This window comes from Dinoponera quadriceps, unplaced genomic scaffold (genome assembly GCF_001313825.1).
Source record: "Dinoponera quadriceps isolate SergipeBrazil2010 unplaced genomic scaffold, ASM131382v1 scaffold676, whole genome shotgun sequence".
NCBI classification, from domain to species: Eukaryota; Metazoa; Arthropoda; class Insecta; order Hymenoptera; family Formicidae; genus Dinoponera; species Dinoponera quadriceps.
Window position 1 is genome coordinate 478,107 of NW_014554818.1, and position 23,105 is coordinate 501,211.

The 23,105-nt window shown below is 50.1% G+C and overlaps 1 protein-coding gene across 1 annotated transcript in view; it reads left to right on the plus strand.

Annotated features, from left to right (window-relative positions):
* Positions 1–1,147: 1,147 nt before the first annotated feature.
* The window catches only part of LOC106742176 (protein pangolin, isoforms A/H/I/S), a 248,425-nt gene continuing 226,467 nt past the window's right edge, over positions 1,148–23,105 (plus strand). The window contains exons 1-2 of the mRNA XM_014614880.1: positions 1,148–2,684; positions 2,896–2,974. Of these exons, the coding sequence (XP_014470366.1) occupies positions 2,535–2,684; positions 2,896–2,974 (229 nt within the window). The 5' untranslated portion in view covers positions 1,148–2,534. The remainder of the gene's footprint in view (positions 2,685–2,895; positions 2,975–23,105) is intronic.

The following is a 23,105-nucleotide window of genomic DNA, read 5'->3' on the forward strand; positions in this document are numbered from 1 at the left end:
TTTGCACCGCCAGAGGAAACACGGCTATTCCGGATTTTCCCTCTCGGCTCGTACATAATTTTCAGGAATCCGAAGCGGCGGGGCCGCTCACCCCCCATGCGAACTATGCGTGAATCGTCGATCTCGCGGCGTAACAATTTTGCTGTTATATGTAAAGTCGTGCCAAATAATCGTCGCACGCCGGACGATATTCTCTTTTTTATCTTTGTACAAATCGCGTCGGAGAGAGGCAGAATTGGTTACCGGTTGAGATAATACAAGATCATTATGGGCACACTAAAGTTAGAGGGGGAAAGTTAGGTTAGATTCTCTCTTTCTCTCTCTCTCTCTCAACGCGGTATATTAATTAAACGCTGAAATTGCTTGCGACGGGTTGGTAGCGGACGCATAAATTATCATAAGTTATTACGTTCTTCCGCGGCTATGAAGAAATCACGTGTGGTGCACCTGCCCCTAATGACTTCACACACGTTGCCCCTGGGAGCACGTTCGCACAAATGCATGCATCTAAGAATAAATTCATCAGCTACGCCGCTCCATCTTTATTTCGCGCGAATATCGACGAATATATATCCGATAAATTTCGACCGGACGGTATTGCAAAACGCGAAAACCTGTATTCGACGCGCAAGACGGAAAAAAAGACACGCTCCCAACGAGAGTCGTCTTAACACGCCTCGCAAATAAATGCGCTAACCGGCGACATTTACGAGCTTGGTCGGCCGGTGCTCGCCGACGAGACGCTCGCTCGTCCGTTCGCTCGCGCGGGAGCGCGCACGCTTGTCCTGCGGAGCCGTAAAGCTCCGAGAAATCGGTAAAAAACAAAAAAGTCGTTTGAATTTTCCTACCTTCGTGACGAGTCGCGCGATGATCCTCGCTAATTCGTCAAGAGACAGGCGCATCTACGACTCTAGGCTCCGCTATTCTCATCAACGACGAGAAGAGCAACGACAGCGGCGAGGTTCACGTCGGTAGCGGCGGTGGAGGAGACGGCGCCGGACGTGTTCGGGCAAGATCGCGTTCTCTCGGGTGGGGTCGGTTCGCCGCCTTGCCTGCCATGACTGGCCGAGCGCCGCGTCGCGGGGGAGCGAGGTGGCGCGTCGGCGAGTGAAGCTGCCGCGGTGAATCCGGCGTCGTGATTGGTCGCCGCGTGGGAGAGCCGCCCGCCCGAGCTCACCGTCGTCGGCAGTCGGCACCGAGCATCCAGGCAGAGTGTATCGAGCCATTCGCAGTCGGTGCGAGATATACACGGGAATAACACGCAACTTCGGACATTGCTTTGACGTTATCACTACATACGGGCACGATGGCCGACCGGCGCGTGCACCGTTCACAACAACAACAACAGTGTCACCGTAGTCGTCGTCGTGGTGCCGCATTCGTCGTCGCGCGTCGTGTCCACCGCACGGGCCCGTTCACGAAATCGCAGCATCGCGCGCTCGCCGAAGCATCGTTGCCACCGTCTCCGTGCGGATACGCGGCGCGCGAACTGTACTCGCGGTGCGCGCACTAAAAAGAGTCGACACACGGCCGCCGAAATCGAGAGGAATAGTCGGTCGGTAGACGAGAGTGAGGAAAGACAGCGCGCGCCTCGCTCCGCGGGTAAACTCTGCGCATTAAACACGTCACGGTCGGCCTTCCGTGTACCACCTACCTCTGTCAACCGCCTCCACTTCCTCTGTGTTACGCTCCTCTCTTCGTCCTCCTCTTCCTTTCCGCGAAGTGACGACCTTCCCACGCGTATCTTCCACTCCGACGACGACGACGACGACCGGAAATTAAACTCGCGCGCGAAAGGCGCGACCGCTCGCGGCGCGTCGCGCGGTCCAACTCCGGAGGAGGCACTCCGTTCGGCGGGACGTTAATTGTTTCTCGCTCGGAGTGTTTCTGAGTGTTGCCGTGTCTTGTTATCGCGTCGGTGCACGCGAGCTTCGCCGGCTCCGCGTTTGTTTGCGTCGGGTGTGCGGCCTAACCTAGTCCAGCCGTCGGCGACGGTCGTGTGCGGCGGTGACAGTGGAACGGGGTTCTCTCTCGCGTCTGGTGTGCCAACTTGCCTCCGATCACACAGGTCTGTACACGCGTTCGTTCGTTTTCCGACCGCGGTTGGTGCGCGCTCACAGTGTGACTGACGTCGAGTGTGAACAGTGATAACTCGCGATCGCGGTATTTGCCGGGTATTCGGAGAAAAAGTGGCGGAGGAACAGTGCCGTCGGCAGAAACGGCGCGCGCGTCTGCAAGAGAGAGAGAGAGGAACGCACCGCGCGAGTTCGAAACTCCAGCGCCACGCTTCGACGGCGACGCGTGTAAACTCAAGTAAATAACTCAAGCGGCCAACTTCAGTAGCCTTCAACCGTTCTCGCCGGTCGCGTTTCCCCCCCGGTGGATCGCGGGGACCTTTGTCGTCGACTTGGCGCGCGGACGCGCGCCCGCGCGAGGTATCAACGTGTGATTTTCGGCCGCCGTGTTGCTGTTGGCGTGACAAACTACGAGAGAGGACAGGAAAGACGACGGTGGCCGTCGCTCGGCCCGCAATAATGCCGCACGTGAGCAGTAGCGGCGGCGGCGACGATCTCGGCAGCGAAGACGAGGTCAAGGTCTTCAAAGATGAGGGCGAGGAGGAGAAGAGGTCCTCGGAGAACCTTACGGAGGACAAGAGCGATCTCATCGACCTCACCGAGTCCGAGGTGCGTCGAATTTCTTGCGACCAACATCTCCCCTCCCCCCCCCCCCCCCNCTCTCCTCACTCCCTACGTCGTGTCTCGCGTGCTTCCTGAGCGTTTCCTTCTTTTTTTCTCCGCCATATTCTCGCCTACTGCTCGATCTTTCCCTATCCCTTCACCCTTGTCGCCGTACGGACGCCGTGAATTAAGTGCGTGCCGATCTCGTGTGTTGCAGGAAAAGGGCTCGCTCGCCGGCGGCAGCTACGCGACGACCGGGAAGGCGTCTGCGAGGTCCGATCTCAGTCCCGTTTTCGGTGAGTCTTTTTCACATCATGTTGCACTCTTACGACGTACTCCATGTTTGATTCTTGCGATTCTCGATACTTTCAACGCGTCGTACTTCGGATTCACCTGCTAGCATTGAGATGTTATCTTCGCCATTGTCGCGGCTTGCTTTTTACGTGCCGGTATCTGTGACATGAAGTATTTCACGGGACCGACGCTCTCTCGACGTTCGCGCGGAAATACGCTCGAAAACAAACGATAAATCGCCTCTCGGCCGGTGTTTCGCAAAGCACCGTTCCCCGGCTTACGCGGGAAATCGTGTCGCCGCCAATTTCGTCGCGTGAGTTTAATTATTCGGTAGTCTCCCCCCCCCCTTCCCTCCCTCGTAAATCCAACCGAGTCAACGGGATCGATACATCATTCGACTGCGTCGTGTCGCAAACAGCTGATCGCAGGCCCTATATTTGAACGGAAGTAACGCGCGTAAGAGCGCGGCTCGCGTCCGAAGTCGCGCGCGCGAAATTCTCGTCCCTTGGTCGCGTCACGTCGAGTTACGCGACTCGCGCGGCCGAAATAATGCGCGATGCTGTTGGTTTAATCCTGCTACCCGGTGTGTCAGCGCGATCGCCTACGTGGCGCGCACGAACGATCCGATCTAGATATCGCGTAACGGGTATCGGGCACTACCTTGGTAGAAATAACGCGAACGTGCACCGGTATCGGAAATAATCCGGTCTAAATAGGGCTGCGCGATGCGAGAGCACACCCGTAGTTTCCGCGATTGATCGCCGGGTACCGAAGGAATTAAATAATGAACCTTCAGCAGACGACGTTTCTCAATGGCCCGCGCTTAGACTCTATAGCTCGCTTTACCCGTGTCATAACCGTTGCATTGGTATCTTGCCGGTCGCGCGCGCGCTGCCTCGCTTAGATTAACGTCATTTGAAATCGATCGCGGCACGATAAGTGCCTGCTCTCATAGCCGCTTTCACGGTCCGATAATAATCGCGTCCGTGTGCGCTCTGTGCCGAGCGGTGAAAATATGTGACTCGGATTCCCGGCGTATGGCAGTCCGTTAGCCACACGGCGCTCCTATTAATTTCCTTTACGCCATTACGTCGCATTACGTCGCACGTCGTCGCGCATTCGAAAGGTTCTTCTTCGTCTCCCTCTTCTTCGTCGTAGTCGTCGGCGACGACGACCTTTTTGCCACACTCACCGCCGCAATAATCGCGAACGCCGGAGGCGTCGACAACGACACTTAGACAATCCTGATCGCGGGAGAAAGAGCGAGAGAGAGAGAGAGAGATGCATACCGCGTTGCTCTTATTGGCACGACGTCAATAAGAGCTACTTTGTAAGCCGTCTTGAGTCCGCGTACTCGCTCGCTTGCTCTTGTAATGCGCCGAAACACAGCGGATTATTGCGCGAACGACTATTACAGAAATAAGGCGTGGTGGCATTGGAAGCCAGCCGATTCATCGTACGCGCTTATAAGTTCGTGTCGCGTGTGCGTGAAACATGCTTGAAGATTTCTAATCTCCTCGCCGCTGTCGATCAGACGTGCGCTATTATCACCGATGATAATTTTAATCGATTAATTATTTATACTAATTATTTATACACGTCTCTGAACTCGTATCATTTTCGTACGGTTCGGTCGTAATTTATAATATAGAATTCATATTTTGTACATTCTAAATAATGCTCGGTAACATCTCGTTTACAGAGACGAACGGCGTCCGTGAAACGCGTCAATTGGTCTGTTCTTTATAGCTGAACTGGCTGCGTTAGTCGAGAAATTTACATACACATCGAAGCGTAGACTATTCTCACGCTTCAGTGTGCATAAATTTCTCGAACTAGTGCAGCCAGTTCAATTATAAAGAACAGACGAAATGTCGTTAAACTCCACGCAAAAAGACCGAACTAGTAACGTAAACAATGTGATCTAAGCAGGCAACATATATATATATATATCTCATTTTCACAACGCGACGACGAAGAATGTCACCGTCTCTCGCGGTGTTTTAAACTCCGCTTCTCAACGACATCTAAAAATATTGCTTTGCGAGAAGAAAAGACGATTCTCTAATTTAATAGATATTTCCCGTCTCTCTCTCTCTCTCTCTCGTGCCGTCTGAAAGTTCTTAACATCGGACGACGGCGCGTGGTTGCCGACGTCGACAGGCTTGTTCGGAACAAATCGCCCCGACGTGTCAGTAACGTATACAATGAGGTGCGTGCCTGACGTTCTCGCTGGTCGGCTCTTCCTCTTCCCTGCCAGAGACTCTGTCACTGACAAATCGATGTCGCGCTACCGCTCACGCTGTCACGCTGTTGCCAAAACATTTTAATGAGCGAACGTGGCCGCGCATCACGACATCCCCGGACATCTTGTCCCGTCTTGTCGGAGATGTTGCAGGCGCGATTACGGCGCGAGCGAGCGGGTGTCGTTGCTCCGAAACTTCATCTCTCAAAAAGAAACGCGAGTTTGACGGCTTACGCAACGGCGCGACAAACTTGCGTAGGCGCGGACTCCTTTCAACGATCTGAATTTTCCGACATAGTCACCTGCAACAGCTCGCTTTATAGACGATCTATCGTTCGCGGCGGGATTTTATCCGCAGTTTCGCTTGTCGTGCAACACGTCCGGGGAACATTCGAACGGTTTATAGACACGTGTTCGTGCGCATACACCTGTGAGTACAATGCGTTGACTTTTTTTTTCACTTGCCCTCTCATAAGCGAATTCGTTGGATAGACAAAGGAAACCGCCGAATACGGGAACAAACGGGATTACATGTTATCATGTAAAACAGCCAGTAGCTCCCGTTAACCGTATTCCATCATTCAGGTCGTCCGTGGATCACTCTCACCTCGTGTACGTACGTAAATAGAGGGGGGGAGGGAGGGGTAGGATTCGTTGCACTCGCCGTCAGAAAACGTGTAAAACGTTACGTCGGGATCCGTTGTAATCGCTTAAGTGGTTAATTATGGCTCTTCGAGGAAGGCCGCGCGCGCGCGAGGCTCAGGCGGAATTAATCTTGGCATCGGCTGACTTCACTAGAGCCGCTTCTCGTGTTCCCCCCTCACCTTTTTTTGTCGCTCGTACGCCTGAAACTAGTTATTCAGATATGCCGGCAGAGTCGTGATCGCGTGTAACGCGTCACATTCTGACGTCATTTTTAACCAAACACAGCTTCGGCGCATCGGGTTGACGTACATACATGTGTATCAATGGCGAAGCCGTAATACACGATGCTCATATTAAAAACCCTTTTTTTTTTTTACACCGAGCGCGTAATTTACGCGCGTATGATTAAAAGCGGAATACAAAATGAAGACGCGAACTCTCCCGTATAAAAGGGTCTGCATTTTTTATATCGGAATTCCTGTTGCATGCGACGCGCGGTATATTTTTGTAATAATCCGATGCCTGTGCCATTGCCTGCCGTCGGTTACTACGGCGAGGAAGCGCGCGTGCGTGTATCGGGGGATGTATCAACATAATATCGCAAAATGCAACAGCCCGGCGTAGCGCACTCCTTCCCGTCTCTGTCGTCTTCCTTTTACGCGCCACTCATTTTCGATAACGCCCGTGCGCTTCATTAGTATTCGCGTCGGCTTAGCGCTTCTGTGCGCGGCGCGAATCGCGCCGGCGTGCCAGTCACACGCGTCGCGAGAGAGAATGAGCAAGAAAAATCCGGGTCCATAAGGAGTGAAGATACGAGACTCGCTCGACGATCTCCACCGTTACACTTCCTCGCGGCGCTAGACGCATAAAACCGGAGAGTCGAGAGCCCCGAGTTCACTTCGCGACGCAAACTGGCCACGCGCGACTAATTATCGCGAGCGCCTGTCAACTTCCAGAGCGAGGTAATCGCCGACGATTTCACCACGTTCCGCGACCAAGTGTCGGGCGCGGGCTTACGTGTCGATCGGGATAAAAATCGGGCGGCGGCGCGCGAAATAAGCGCGTCACGGAATTAGCATCCGCGCACTTGCGTACGCGGGGGCGACGTCTGTAATGACCGGACGACGAACCGCCGAGAGAGAGAGAGAGAGAGCTTCTATCGCGAGCGGACGTAAACGTCGCGACGTATATTTGAACGTACGACGCGATCTGCGCGCGCGGTAGTCGAGTTCGGATGATCGTGGAATGTGCCGCGCGAGCTTCCTTCTTTTTTCCCGCGCTCGTACGAAGTCTCGAGCGAACGAGCGGCCTGTGATTTCGCTCGCGAGACTGCGGTACGGGCAGCATTTTAATCGTGAAACCCGGCTGGGAAATTGTTTCAATATTTGCGCTGTGTACACTCACTTTCATATATGCTTAGCCATTCCCTAGATCGTAAGTTGTAACAAAATTTTCTTCCGGATGCGTCTGCTCCTAGATTCATGCCTGTTCCTAGATTCGTGACTGTTGAGTCGAAGAGGTGACGACGATGTATCTCAGCGGCTGTGACATCCTGACTTTTCGCTTGCATTCGTAAGAAGAGTTATTACCCTCATGTATTACATGTAATCAATAGAAACGTGATATAATTAAACCTAATATGTGTTTAGAAATGATCGAAGAGGATAATATCACCTTAAAAATATCGCTTCGTTTCGTTATCATTAACCCCCCCCCCCCCCTGCTATACCTTTTAACTCGGAAGAATCCGGGCCCAAGCGATGCGCTCGAATGGTCAAGAAAGGATTGGGACAAAAGACCTCATTCGAGACATTCATACTTGGCCCGAGATTAAGACCACGAGTTCGACTCGTGATATTTATGTTTGGTTCGAAATGTCGATTATGAGTCAGACTCGTGATATTCACATTTGACATGAAATTAGACCACGAGCCTGACTCGTGATATTCAGGCTCAAAATTCTCATCACGAGTCAGACTCGTCAGAGTATGGCAAGGGGTTAAATGATTTATCTTTTCAGTAAACAACTACAATAACATTGCGTCAATGCTATAATTTATCAGTCTTAATGTTAAGATATTAGTGCGGCGAATGAAAAATAAAAAAATAAAACGTGCAATCTATTTAGTACAATAAAAATGTAATATAACACATGTGTTATATTAAATTTAAATTATTGAATGATAAATTATAATATTGACGTATCGTTATTGTTAGTTGGTGTTTATTGGGGAGTCATATCAAATCTAATAATAATGAAATCTTGCATAATTTTTAGGGTATTGTTATTCTCTTCCATCACTCCTAAACACATGTTAGGTTTATTCGTATCCCAGCTAATACTACTAACAGTAATATAATGTTGTAATTTCAATGTTATAATTTCTCACTCAACAATGTAAATGCAATATAATATGCATATTGTGTAACAGTTACATCGTTGAACGAGAAATTATAATATTGATGTTATACAATATTATTGTTAGTGTTTTGCTGGGATCCTGTTGAATACGTGTAACACACGAGAGTATATAACCTTTCTTACGAATATAAATGAAACGTCAAACTGTCAGATGTCACAGTTGCTCGGGTGCATCGTTGTCGTTTCTTTGACTAATTAACGGTCACGATATATGACTATCTAGAAATAAATGCGCCCGAAAAGAAAATTTTTAGTAACTCTCGAAAATGATACGCAACTGAATGTATGTGCTTAATCCTTCGTAGTCGCAATATCCAATAGATATAGTCATGGACAGAAAGGTAGTCTTATTTCCTAGGCATAGTAATATCGGAAATTTCGAATTAAGCGCATCATTTTTTAATATTCGTACATCATGACTGCTGCTTTAGAGTATCCTTGCCAATTCACAGAATAATCAGCAATCATGATGCACAAATATTCAGAAATGATACTCCAAATTCGGAATTTCCGATATCACCATGTTTAGGGAGTGGGACACTTTTCTATCCATGACTGTACTGTTCAGACTACGACGTATCACCGTTGCTATACGGCTACAAGATCGAACTCGTTCTTGTCAATGTTTTTCCTTTGTTCTTTTTGTTCGTCACTGTTTTTTTATATATTTCACTGTTTTTTTTATATATTTCACTGGTCTATTAACTAGGTGCTAATGAAAGGAAAATTATTTCAAGAAGCGAAAGAAAATAGTGTATCTGTGGGATACGTTGTTACCATTTTTTAATGAAAAATATTGCGATTAACATGTTGACTGCCACGAAACTTTTCACGATTTTGGTCTAAGAAGCCAATTTGATTTAATCAAATAATGAAGCGACGAGATAACTCGTAGTTGGGGTCCTGGTCAAGTACACAACCTACGAGATATCTCGTAGTTGGCAGTCAACGTGTTAACGGAAAGTTAAGATTCGATGAAATATTCTCGTTGGTTGCGATTTTCTCTTCTGACGGTTGATATTTGACACTACACTTGAACGTTTTCACATACATGTACATAACACTTCAGAACAATGCGAACGCAATATTCCTCCTCCGTGCTCGCGTTCTCTCAGTGTGGAGCTCGCATAATGATTCTTACACGTGCACGATTTCCGCCGGCTCTCGTACGTGGGCACTCTCGCGAAAGCGCGCCTTTCGATACGCATATACCTTGTCGCTGCTCGGAAACCGCCTCCGCGCGCGTCCGAATCGCACTTCGGCGCGGATATACAACGTGCAACGCGTCGTGTGCTTCGAAGAGCGGAAGATTGTGAAAAAGAGTGTCTGTGTGTGTGAGAGAGAGAAAGAGAGAGAATCAGACGGCAGTAAGAGACGGGGGAGAGCCAGAAACGATGTGTCTCGTTGTGCGAAGTAATTGACGAGTTCGCGTGTAGGCGGTCGGGCGCCTAGATCGCCTCGAGCGCACCGTAGGCTTATCCCCAGAGACGAAAAACGAAACGAGCAGCCCCGATGGCGAGCGCGGAGGCGAGAAGGGGCAGAAAGAGAGAAAGGAAGGCTTCTCCTCGCGAAGGAGAGACTGAGAAGCGAGAAGGAACGAGAGGCCGAGGAAACGAGACGACGCGGCAACGGGAGAGCGAGGGAAAGAGAACGAAGAGAAGTGTAAGGAGAAGAGAGAGACCCTGCACCGCTGCTGCATCACCCTGAACTTGCCCGAATACCTTCCCTCCGAACCTTACGGTGTGTATCCGCTCACCAATGCACATGGCACCCAAGCGAGTTCTCTCTCTTCTCTCTTTCTCGCGCGTTCTCTCCTACTCTCCTCTTCACGCCTGCCTCGTATCGCTCGTTCGATTTCTCTCTCGTTTCCCCGGCATCTCGTCGCGCCTCTCTCGCTCTCGTTCCCTCTCGGTATTCTTCCTTTTCTCTTCTTACTTCGTCTCCTCTCGGAGTTAACCCACCCATTTCTTACGCTCAGCAGCGTATACTGGGTGTGCTGAACTATTCGCGAGAATCCCCTCGCAGCGAAATTTCGGACTATCGCGATAACCGGCACGCCGTTTTCGATGAGCGGGGAGAAGCTTCGGAGAGGAGGGCCGCGTTTTGTGCTTCAGCGTGTACCGTGAGCTCTACTTTGAGTTTCCTCAATGTCCCACATCCGAAGGAAAAAGCCGCACGACACATACACATCGAGCTATTTGGTAGCTGAAAACATTCATTTTTACATGTTCCATTTTTCCTTTCGCAAACAGCGCCAGTCTTTAAGCCGCTTGAGTCTCTCGTACTTTATTTATAAGTTGGACGACTCTATTGTGACATCTCGTAGCTCGTAAACGCTACTTAGGATTATGGCATTCTTGAGCAACGCTTTCGAAACGCCTCGTATAACACCCTACGATCTTCACGCGAATAATAACGCGGCAACACTCCCGAAAGTAACCGTAAAATTCGAATGAACAAGCGACGCGAATCATCGGAACACCCGATATATAAGCACAGACACACTGGCCACAGTCAGCATTATACACCTACCTACCTACCCTGACTCGCCTCTACCTACCTACCTGCTCGCTAACGAGCCTACCTGCCGGACTTCTTGCATTCGGAGAGGCAGTCCGGGAACAGAGAGGGAAGTAGAGGGAGAGAGAGAGAGAGAGAGAGAGAGAGAGAAAGAAGAGGGGGCTCCGTCCGTTCCTTGCTTATGGTGCCCATCCCTATTGGTTCGGCAACTACACCCCGCGGTGGTGCTTGCACCTTCTTTTATAAATGGTTAAACAAATTTCCGAACCGTCGTCTCTTTCCCAGAAAGAGATGGTCGGCGCCGTGTGAGCAGAGGCGAGACTCTCCGAAAATATGCTTGGTTTACCGGACCGTTCGAATTCCGAGCGTGGGCGCCGGTTAAAATTTGTGACCGGGAAGGAGGCGAGTCCAAGTTCATCGGGAGCAGTGACTAGATCCTGCGCTGCAACTTTGAAAAAAAAAAAAAGGAAACGTTGCTACGAGAATAGAAGTGTCGCGAGCGTTCCGACGATCTTTCGGTCGCGTTCCGAGGCAGAACGCGCCGAGGTGGATTGCACCGTCGTGCATCTCTCATTCTCCGAGGTAACGAAAATTAGCGCGGAATCGACGCGAAGCCGACGCTTGCGGCTTATCAGATCTTACGTCACGCTTTCCTCGTGGCGAATCTCGCATCGTCGTCTTATCACTCGGCAAATCGCCGAGCTCCAGCTTTCGTCCACGAGATCGATAGACGACGGCGACGGCGGTAGTCGCTCAACGAAGCGAACTTTCGACAGACTGCTGCGGAAGGGTACCGGTTCCCGACCTGCGACACGCGCCGTGCACGTGATGCTTCTAATTCGCTCCGTCACGCGACGTATCACGCGCGAAGTTTCCGTCGGACGAGCTCTCTCTCTCTCTCTGTCTTTCTTTTGCGACAGTGGCCACAAGCGCGCTTTCTTCGCGGATTTAGCGGAAATTAATAAAGCGGCGATCTGTGGTCCGGGTGAAAGCGGGTCAAGGAGGCCGTCAAATATTGACGCCGAAGATATCGATACAGCTCGCGCGCTCGGTGTGATCCCGAAACTGATACGGGCCGGGCAAATATTTTCGCTAGGGACCGACCGTCGTCATCCGTCTGACGTTTTGTCCCTCGAATCGGACGCGGTGTATGACAAAAATGTTAATGAGACGCGCATCGATGACTAACACGGGCCTTTCGTAGTCCCTAATCCCGAACGCGAAAACGCATTAAGATAATCGTGAGGCCCAATCAACGGTCGATAACATGATAAGCCGCGCGTAAAGCGTCGGACGACGCATACTTTCGTATCGCCTCTCAGCCGTTTCTTGCCGTTCAGGAATCCGATCAACGATCGCGTGAAAACGTGATTTTCCCTATCGCAATGTTCGAAGCTCGATCGTGCGGACGTCCATTTCAAAAATTCCGCTGTGCGCCACATTTTATTCTGCCCGTTAAGTAATTGACAAGCTATATTGTGTGCGAGTCGGATAAAAGAGAAAGGAATAATCGTTGTTTTTTTTTTTTTTTTTTTTTTTNTGTAAGTGATGAATCGTGTGCGTACGTGTGTGTGTCGCCGACGCGACCGAACGCGTTACTTTCGATACTCGTTTAAAGCGTGATGTTTGCGTTGCGTGAACACGAACACGCGAATACCTTGTTCGCGCTCGCGAGAGGAGTAAACCGACGTTTAATAAAATAGCGTGATCCTGGTGACGCATGCTATCGCGTACGCGCGCTGAAACGTTCGCCTACAGAGTACTTTGACGAGATTAATGCACGTAAATGTAAACGACTCATTTATCGCGCTCGCTTCGGGATGGATTAATAATCTTGCGGATTCAGTTAACACACTGCGGAGTTTGATCTTGCGGATATAGCAGGCACGCGTAAATTCAGATATGCATTCCGTTATCTTCCTTTTGCAAAGTTTTTATGGCATTATAAAATGTTTGTTTGTTTTTTTTTTTCTTCTTTTTCTCCTTTCAGTGTCGTTAGTATGAGTAAGTAATGACGCGAACGGTACTTTTTTTCCCGTAATATTTCATTACTCGAGAAGGAAGCTTGTCTTGTTCTTTTTTTTTACGTAAGGAGGGTCAAAAAGAGAAGTTCCTCTCTGTGCTAATGAGGATTAACGTAACCGTGGCGCCTGTGCATACTTGCGCTCCCGAATTTCGCGCTACCGCCACTTAAAATGCATTCTCGACGCGCGACGCTCTAACGAATATCGCGCGGACCGTTCCGAAAACCACGCTGGCAAAAGAATGAAGAAGCGAACGCATGTTAATAAGCCATGCTCGCCCAAAATACCGGTTTTCTTTTCGAGGCTCGCGCGGTTACGATTCAGGTTTGTCCGCCCGTTTCCGAGAGCCTGGCCGGACCGATTTTCGTCAAACAAAGTCGTTGGACCGTACGACTCTCGAGTCAATTAACGCCCGGAGACTATCGTCGTCGTTCTCGGCGTCGTCATCGTCGTCGTCCTCGGCATCCTCGGCGTCATCGAACTGTTGTCGAACCTCGAGTTTCTCGCTCGAGAGGAGAAAGAAAGGCCGGTCAAACGAGAACGCGAAAGAGGGGAGAGAAGGAATGCGCGTATTTGATTAGTCTATGGCCGCTAATTACGTTATTTCCATGAATGGAGTAGAGACCACGAGGCAGTTACGATTAGAGCGACGTTTTCGAAGTTAGCGCCGTGGTAACGCAATCGACCGTTAACCTCGAGTGATGTATTTTGATACAAAGGTGAAGGAACAGGTGAGAAATTAATAAAAGGTAGCGAAGATGGTAATAATAATGAGATAATATCACGAGAAGAGACGATAGTCGCTAAAGAAACGCTAACGAGAAACGTGGAGGATGCGATTACATAGAAATATGACGAACAGGGAAGAACGAACAGTTCTCGTCGTAATAGATGAAACGAGAGCGATGCGCAAGAGGAAAGCGAAATGATGAAGAAGCGAGTGAACGGGAGAAGAAATTTTAGAACAGGAGAGGGAGAGGAGAAATTGTTTATGCATGTGCGTGTGTGAGGCGAAGAGAATGAACGAGCGTGAATAAGACGACGAGCGAAAGAAAAGCGAGCGAAATAGAGGGATGGGAAGAGAAACGATGATGATGAACGAAGAAGAAGAAGAGAAGGAAGTAGCAAAGGAGATGAATTGAGAGGGAAAGAGTGTGAGTGAAAGAGAAAGACGAGGAGGGCACACAACCACCGTCCGTGTGCGAAGGTTAGCAATCTGCGTAGTGTTTTACGACAACTATAAATATGGCCGTAAAGCTCTTTGTTTAGAGCAGCTAGTCCGCGCGCGCGCACGGCTTTCGAAACTCTGCCCTTCCTTCCTCGCCGCCGTTTGCGAAGCTGTTTAGGTTCCACAGAGTAGGCGACTTACTGCACCCAGACACACTCAAGTTGCCGGTTCACGTTCTCGGAGCCGCGCCGTTTTCGGGTCCTGGTCTCCTTTCGCGATAAACAGACCGAGATCGATTGGACGGAGAAAAAAAATTCACGGCGACCGCCGAGTCACCCGGGGAAAAACTGGATCATTCCATTTCTTTTTCTCGTGGCTCGCCAAAAGGACTCGTCGGGATATCGCGACGCGCGTTTACACGTGGAAATTTCTGCCGAAGCGTTCAATTAAAAACGAGCGCCACGGCGGCGGTGGCATCTGCTAACCACATGCTGAAGCGACCGGGACCGGATAGCAGCCTGTCACGCTAATGTCAGGTTAAGCGGTGAGAATGATTTACAAGCGGCGAGTTTCGAAGAGACCGCGCGTACAACGAGTAACTCGCGATAGAGAGGGAGAAAGAGAGAGAATAATACTCCTTACGTCAGTGCGCTTTTTTCACAGCGCATTGCCGCTCATTTAATTACAATTACCTTCGGCCGGCCAACGCGCGGCAAATATCGCCGAGACAGATGCGCGCGCGCGTAAACCGATCGGTTTCCACTCCGGAGACTCCCACTTCCGATTACGTAATTACCATCTCGCGTGGCCACGCGATCGCGCGCTCTGGAAAGGTGTAATGGATTTAAAAGGAGGAAGCAGCCGCTCTTCGCGAAGATCGGCCGTCATCGCGTACGTTGAATCACACGCCCCGAGATGATATGTAGATCGCGAGAGTGATACAACTTCATCTTCCGTTCATAGAAACATCTTCGGTACTTTCGCATACTGCAGCGCTGCCATCCAGTCACTGAAGTCATTTTATTCTCACTTTTTCTTCGCAAGTTACGACAAAATTCATTATCGTTCAAAATAGATCACTATAATCATTTTTTTCTTAAGCTGCTGTTAAATTTGTAAAATATCGGCGGTGTATATATTTAATTGTTGGCCCCTTTTAATAAAACTATTTTATCTCTTTTAATAAAATATATATATTTTATCATATATATTTTTTGTCGGTCTCTTTTAATAAAACTGCTCGAAAAGCGTACTTGTATCGTTCATGGTATTGTTAGGACATCTGTCATTGTCAAAGTGTACTATGAAAAAATTCGCTATTTTAAGTTATCCAAAGTATGTGTTTTTGCTATGTAATTTTTCGCCCAGATAGCCTTAGTTGTTCACAGAATTTGATAAAGAATGTTACTTTTAGTCATTATTTTGGTGTCTTAAAAGTCACTCTTGTCATTTTTTCTGCCAAGAAGTAGTAACTATTTCACTTTTTTTTCCCCGGTGGCTAGATGGCGGCGCTGCATACTGTATTATGATCAAAAACATCACACTGAGAGAAATTGTAGTCATTTTCGACATCAACTATAACTTTTTGTTATAGTTTTAATCACAAAAATAATAATGACAATAAGCATATAAAATTATTACCACTCACACTACAGTAATACTTGCTAGAATAATGGTTTTCCTGACTAGAATTTGTTCACTATCATGATTATAGTTACAAATATCAAATATTTTGTTCTCAGTGAGAGAAGTCTATTCGTACAAAACTATCGTAATTACAATGCACATCATGTTACATACAAAAATATATCTAAAGTGCGTTTTAACGTCCATCACGATAATATATCTCTCAATTGCTTCTACATATTTATTATATCGGTTACGTACTGATCTTTTCATTAGTGCAACTTGAATCCATCCGGCGATAAATATTATTGTCATTATCAGTTAACTGGAGAAAGTAATCTTTTCCAAACGAGTCAGTAAGCACGTGGAAGAGATGACAGGCGTAATAAGAGAGGGAAAGAGAGAGAGGGGGGGGGGGATAAAGAGCGAAGGAGAAGGAGAGTCCGATCAATCGACTCTGCGCTATTCGTCGGTGAGCTAACTAAGGCTAAATAAGGTAGCCGGTCGGTCTCCGTAAATAATTGTATCTCGTAAAGCGACTAGGTAACTAAGGATTTATATGGGCGTAGCCGACGGGGCCGACACTTGCTACTTCGGTACACGACGGCGCATAGCAGCCTCCGCTCCCTCCGTCTCTCTCTGTCTCTCCCTTCCTCCCTCGCCCTCCATTTCTCTCGTTCTCTCTTCCATTCTTACCTATTCGCCTCTTCTTTTCTCCCCCGACTTCCCTTCCCGTGCCTCCGTCTTCCTTTCTTCGGACGGACGTAACCTGTAAGTACTATGGCGCACACGTGGCAAGAGAGGCGGTCACCGAGGGGACCGTGTCTCTCCTCCTCGTTCTCCTCGTCCCCCTTCTCTTCCCCCTCCTTCTCTAGTGGTCAATGTTGTATCGGACGCGGACCTTTCAAAGGCTTAACTTCAGTCATGCAAATTAACCATCGAGAGACCTCGGAGTAGCCCATTATGCCCGCGACAATTCGCTCCTTTTTAATTGCCTCGGCCCGGTTTTTTACGACCGTGAAAAATTGCGATGTGTGTCAACGACGGGCGAGAGCCTGTCTCGTTTAGCCCTTCAAAGACTAGGAAAGGGGGACGCGTATCGAGTGCGTGGGTATCGAGATCGTCATCCGAAATGTATGTTCGGCCGAAAGGATTTTAAAGTCGATCGCCACGCCTCATCATAGTTGTCCACGCGACAAAAATTGCAAAGGATTTATACGCCTCTTTGATTCGCCTCTTCACGCCGCGGCGATTACGCCGCGTCACGATTTTCTCGCTCGGACGTGACGGGAAAAGCTTTTGTACATCTGTCAAAGAAAGTTTCGAGATATTCGCACGTGGACACCGATTCTCTCCTTCTCTCTTCCTCCTCCTCCCCCCTGCCCCATGTCTCCGACGCTTTTAGTCCTTTCAATTCCACGAGCGTATGAGCATGTATGCGAATTACTCTCGATAATCTCGAACGCAAGGGTATCTCGTACGACTTCTCCTTTGTCGTCGTACTTCTTTTTTTCTCCCTCTCTTTGCTCCTCTCGTCGCGTCACGCGCGAGGGGAACGGGATTCCGAGAAATTTTTTTTCTCCCGCCCGAGATTCCTCGGCTGGCGATTTAATGGAATTAAAAAGTTTCCGCGATGCACATCGCTGCGCCCTTTACTCCCACGCGGCGCGAGGGACTTGGCGTAAAAATAGCTTACGCGCGAAAAAGAAAAGCCCCGATCGCTGATCAACGATCTGGGAAATTAATTATCGTGCACGAAGAAACCTCGCGGAGATTATTAGTCACGGCTGGGCCGTAGTTATCGCCGTCGTTCGCTCTAAAGAGGCTTTTGCGTGCGCTCGCCGAGACTCCGCTTATAGATACGCTAATCTTATCTCTCCTCACCAAGATAGTGCACCGTGCCTACGATATAATTACCGGTCGATGCTGCTTTTTTTTTTTCTTCTCCTTACGAAGATTTGTCTTGCGTCGAATGAGAGAGAGGGCGTAAGTCGCTTGCGACGTTTTCCGCCCACGAATTATAAATCGTTGGAGGAATCCGGAGAGGAATTAGAGTCGTACCGCGTAATTCGCCGTGCCATTAATTAATTTTTAATCTCGCGCCGCTGTACGCAGTATATTTGTCTCGATCCTCCTCCTCCACGGCCGAGGCTCGGCAAATACTAGACTGTTCTGCGATAGCAGTCGAGAGTTAATAACGCCGGCATAACGTGCGGAATAACGATTAGGCTAACCGCGCCGGTCGTGTTTTTCATATGGCGAGAAGACGCGCGTGTGAAGCATGGAAGGTTCGCTCTGGCGGAAGTCACGCGTGCGAGCGACACGTGCACGCGTGACCGTCCATTTCGTACTTTCAACCGTTTCCGATCTAGCTTCGCTGTCTCCCTTAATAGACGCGATATTCGCGCAAAGGAGGACTAGGTTGTTTACGGGGAGTCGGTCCCGCGACACCTGCGATACTTGCGGTATTCACTACCGGCATACGAGTACAAGTACCGATTTTCTGCGAAATTTACGCGTCGCTAGGTGTAACGCGCAAACCGGTCGGGGTCGTCTAACGCGCTCTTTCACGAGTGCACGGTCTTCTTCTGCTACACCCCCGCGAGACTGTCATTCGCCGCTGGGAGAGGGGCCCCTAATTTGGGACTTTATCGTCCTGTTATCCTTGCGCCTTACGACGGCCGAAGCTGACGGCCCGAAGTTCTCTCTCTCGGGCGTCCCGGTGTCACTGCGCTCGCCTCGCGTTTTCGCTGGACTCGCGTTGCACCGGGAATGCATCGATACCGCGTGTCCTGTGCATACGCGTACCGTCGGGAGCGTTCTACGGAAATAGAGCGGGACGTGGACTTGAAACAAAAGAGAGAAGAACGAAAAAGAAAGCGCCAAGAAAAATATACATGTAGAGCGTCCAAGTCCATTTTTTATTTCGTTCATTTTTTTTTAACGATAAACGAGTGCTTAACTGAGCGTAGAGAACCCCGCACTTGTGAAAAAGAATGACTTTTTTGCACACGTAATTATCATTGAACGAGAAACGATGAGAAGAATAATGAACGCACATTTTTTCCCTGAACGCGGCCCGTTCGAGCCACTCGTGCGGCAATAATCGTTAGAGAAGTTGCGGTTAGTCCAAGACACCCTGTATACCGGTACGAGTGGGTGCCCGTGTGTCTCTTCGTTCCCTCTCCACGGGCGATCTCTGGACCCGGTGGGGCACCTTCTCCCATCCCGCGGCCCTCGACGGGCAGAGCCCGAGGCCAAGAACGCAGGGCCGTAAGGCCCCGGCCTCGGTGCACCGCCGGCTACGAGTAGCTGTGTGCGGCGTTGCCGAGTCCTCGTCGCACTCTCGTTTAGGCCAAGAGAAGCCCGTTTCTTCCGTTTTATTTTTTCACGCATAAATTAACAGTCGCGAGAGCCCCGGGGCTTTCCTCCGGGAGGGAAAGCAAACCGTCCGAGAAATTGCGTAACTCGCGAGAAACGATATCTAAGCCCGAGTCGCCGTGGAACGCCAGCCCGTATTTTCCCCCGAGAGATGATCTCTCGCACGCTCGCAGCGCCGTCGAAAATCCGCGCTCTTCGTCATGCAGGCCCGTCGACCGGGGGGCTGGCTGAGACTAGTTGAGTGCCCGTAATCAGCACTTTTCTGCGAGAACCCCCTCAATTACGGCGCAAATTAATACTTTTCGCAGGACCCCTCTCGCAGATAAACATCGCGAAATTTATGATCGGCGATCGTGTCGCGAGATTTCGCCGCGGCCGCGCGGCAGATGTATTTGCGCTCGTTAACTCGTAATGGAGATCGCTACCTTAGATCGCACGACCACCCGTGTTCCGTCGAATACCACGCGTTCGTTTCCCATCGAACGGGACTTAGCGCGCGTCTCTCGTTTTCGACAGCCGGACGACGCGTCTCGACGACGAGCCGTCGAAGAAAACCCGCGCGAACCGACCGGATTAGTCGAGACTGATCGGATTAGGGCCACTTGATCCACCGCTACCACTCGAGTATACTTCGCGAGAAACCTAACGTTTCTCCCCGCAAACACTCGTCACAGAAGCACAATACCTCGCCGAAACAGCCTTCGACAATTATTGTAAAAAATTACGCGGCACCGCGTCGTAATCCTCCCCTCTCCCCTCGATTGCGTTCGACAAGTTTACGCGTTGGAAACAGACGGGGAACGTGCCTCGTTCGACGATAACGCGCCGGATTCTTTCGGATTGCCTTTTTAATTCATGAATTCTCTCGTGATTTATCTTGGACAAGTTACGGACAGCTCTTATTACCATAATCGCGAATGGCGTAAAACATCCGTCGAACGTCGCGGTTTACCTGGGGGAGAGAGAGAGAGAGAGAGGAGAGGAGATGGCATACTTCGCTTTCCCGAAGGGGGCAGGTCGTTGGACCGAAATATCGTCTACACACGTATACGCCCGGAGGAATTCCAGGCCTTCGTTTATTTCTTTCTGGAAATTATCGCCGGAGCGGCGGGGCCCGTTCTGCCGCTCGGTTAAACGAGCAGCCGTCCTTCTCCCTCCTCCGCGCCTCGTGGTACCCATCCACGTGTTTCGCTCTCCTCGCACGTCGTCCTCTCACGGAAATGTTTACTCGCGGATGTGCCATTGACGGGTTCAACTTTGCAGAAAAGTATCGCGACACGATTCAGCGTGGCGAAAAATTTTACGTTGCGCGCCGCAACACGATGATCGCGGGATGTTTCAATTAACGTTTCTGGTCGGCTTTATTCGCCGTTTGTTTACTTACGGGTGAAACCGCCTCGGGTGGCATAATCGCTACTTTTCCTTTGCACTCTCCACGTGGTCGTGCTTTTTCTTGGAAAACGAGAATAATGGCTCGTACAAATCGATCCTTGTCCGGCGATCCTCGTCCGCCTTCGAGACCTGTCAAAACTGCAACGTCGCTACCTGCACGAGCATTCTGAAAAAACCACTTCCCTCCGAGAAACGCATTGTCGAAGAAGAGATCGACGAGGCGTCGAAGCAAGCCGGGCCTGCTCGAGTCGGGCTGGGATACTGCCTTGGTGCAACATATGAATTTCAGTTGGCTTTCATTTCGGCTGATCCCGAAGGTTGTGTACACGATAGAATACGTCGTTAGCTTAATTATTATGGAAATGTGATTTTTTACTATGTAGCTTTTCAAGCTTAAAAGCAGCCAAAGGCAAAAATCAGCCGTTTTAAAGCCTCGTGATTCCCCGGAAACGAGTAGATGACTACACGCATTAGTCGGTAACATGATATAAACACACGATGCTTTTTGTTGTATACCTTTTCCTAAAAATTAACCCCCAAGTAACAAGGTTCATCCGGGTCGAATCTGACCCGTAGGAGCATTTAATAGATTTTCAACGAATTTTTTTTGACCGGGCACTTTTTATTTTCATAAGAAATTAGGAAATATTTAAAAGTAAATAAATTATATCGAGAAATATGTGAAAAACTGAAATATTACGCTTTACAAGCGAGTTTGCGGAAATAGAATATGAATCTAATCGGATCCGACCTTGTTATCTGGGGATTAAGATTAGATGCCAAAAGGAGCATTTAATAATACAAGAATATACTGAAGATAGGATCGCGTCCAATTATTTCGAGCGGCTCAAAAACACACACGTGGTCATGGTTTATGAGTCCCTTTCCTCATATAGCCGGAGGTTAATAAATCTTTGAGACAGAAAAAGATAACGCCTTGAACATCGAAGATGGTAGAACACAGCGGACCCGGGAGAGTTTAATGTGTTCCGAACGGCGCCTTTCGCTTATTAAAAAATTACGGGGCGATTAAACTAGTCGCTCGAACCGGGACTCTTCCCCGACGTTCTCCGCGACGGTGGAGTTGCGCTCGCGGCGGATCGGCGAACGAACGTCAGGGGGAAAAAATCTTAGCCGCGCGCCTCTGTAGCTCTTTCTCTCTCTCCCTCCCTCCCTCCCTCCCTCCTTGGTTCTTTGATCGGTCGAGTGTCCAAAGAGATCTCGGCCGATTAAAAACTCATCGCTGGGCAATAACGGCCACTCTCCCTCCCGGCACGGTTATCGCGGACTCTCGCTTTCTTCCCGAGGCGTGCCCGGTTATCTCGGCTTTATCTCGCCCCATTACCGTCATAAGACCCTCGACCGTGCACGGAATGAGACGAGAGAACGCGACAACTCGTTTCCTCGTGTCTCCACCGCGAGACTCGAACCGCGTGTGTGCACGCGCGCTCGCTCGCAAACACGCTTCGAGTCGCGATGCAACCACATCGCGGCTACTTATTAGCGCGATCGAGATAAGAGCTCATTCAGGACGTCAGAGCTCATTCTCCCTCCCTCTCTCTCTCTCTCTCTCTCTCGATGGATCTTTCGGCTGTATTAGATGAATGACGCTCGAAAAAACGAAGGCGCAATGTTACAGCGAACAATGCCCTATTGTCGACGCGCTCCGGACACCGTTCCCTCAGCAGGAATATCCCTCGGCCATGGACCACCACACGGTTGTCCATCGCGCGTTACCAAGGCTACCGAGTCCGGAGCCAGCGTCCGAGTTAACGTGAGCGATCACGCAGCGACGGGATCATGCTCTCGGGTCTGTCAGAGAAAGAGAGAGAGAGGGAGAAGCAGAAAGAGAGAAGAATCGTCTCGCGTTCGTAACGCGGAATGTCACTTTCGTCGTCCAACGAACCAAGAAAGAGAGCGAGCGAGAGATAGATAGAGAGAGAGAGAGAGAGAGCAACGAACATAGTCATGCTGCGGCGATTCGGCAGTTTTCGGCGTGCGTGGACGGCGTGTTTCCAGGCTGTGCGGAGCGGGGCCGTGTGGCAGCCTTGGCCGAAGGCGCGCTGGCACGGCACCCATTGTCCGCGCCGTCTCTTGTTACGAGACGAGACGAGCCGGCGAACCAGAGAGAGAAAGAGAGAGAGAGAGAGAGAGAGAAGCGAAGGAGAACGGAGGAGGAAACGAGACGGAGAGGCAGTCGAGCAGCCAGCCAGGCGGCGGTCAAACAGGCAGACTCAGGACCCTCTCTTTCCGTCTCTCGCCTTTTTCCCTTCTTCCTCCCTTCGTCTTCGCCTCCTTCTCTTGTTGCTTTCCTTCGCACGGGCCCTGCCGTGCCGGGGACCGCGCCGCACCGTGCCGCGCCAAGTCAAAACCACCTATGCGCCTGGCCGGAGCCCCCGGCAGTAGGTCTCGCCTCGGGGCCTCTCTTCTTCTCCTCACCGAGATCTCGCTCCTTCCTCTTGCTCACCATCCTCCTCCTCCATTTTCTCCTCTTGCCCCTACGTCCCGGAGCGAGCGAGGGCCCGCTATTTCTCTCTCTTTCCCTCTCCCTCCCTCCTTCATCGGGGCCCGACTTGACCTCCGGTCAACCCGCCCGCTGGATCTTTCGTACGCGCCGCGCGCCGTACACGATGACAAAATTTTGTATCCGCGAGGACGCGGGTTTGATTTATTCCTGCGAGAAGTTCGCTATAACACTCTCGTAACCGAG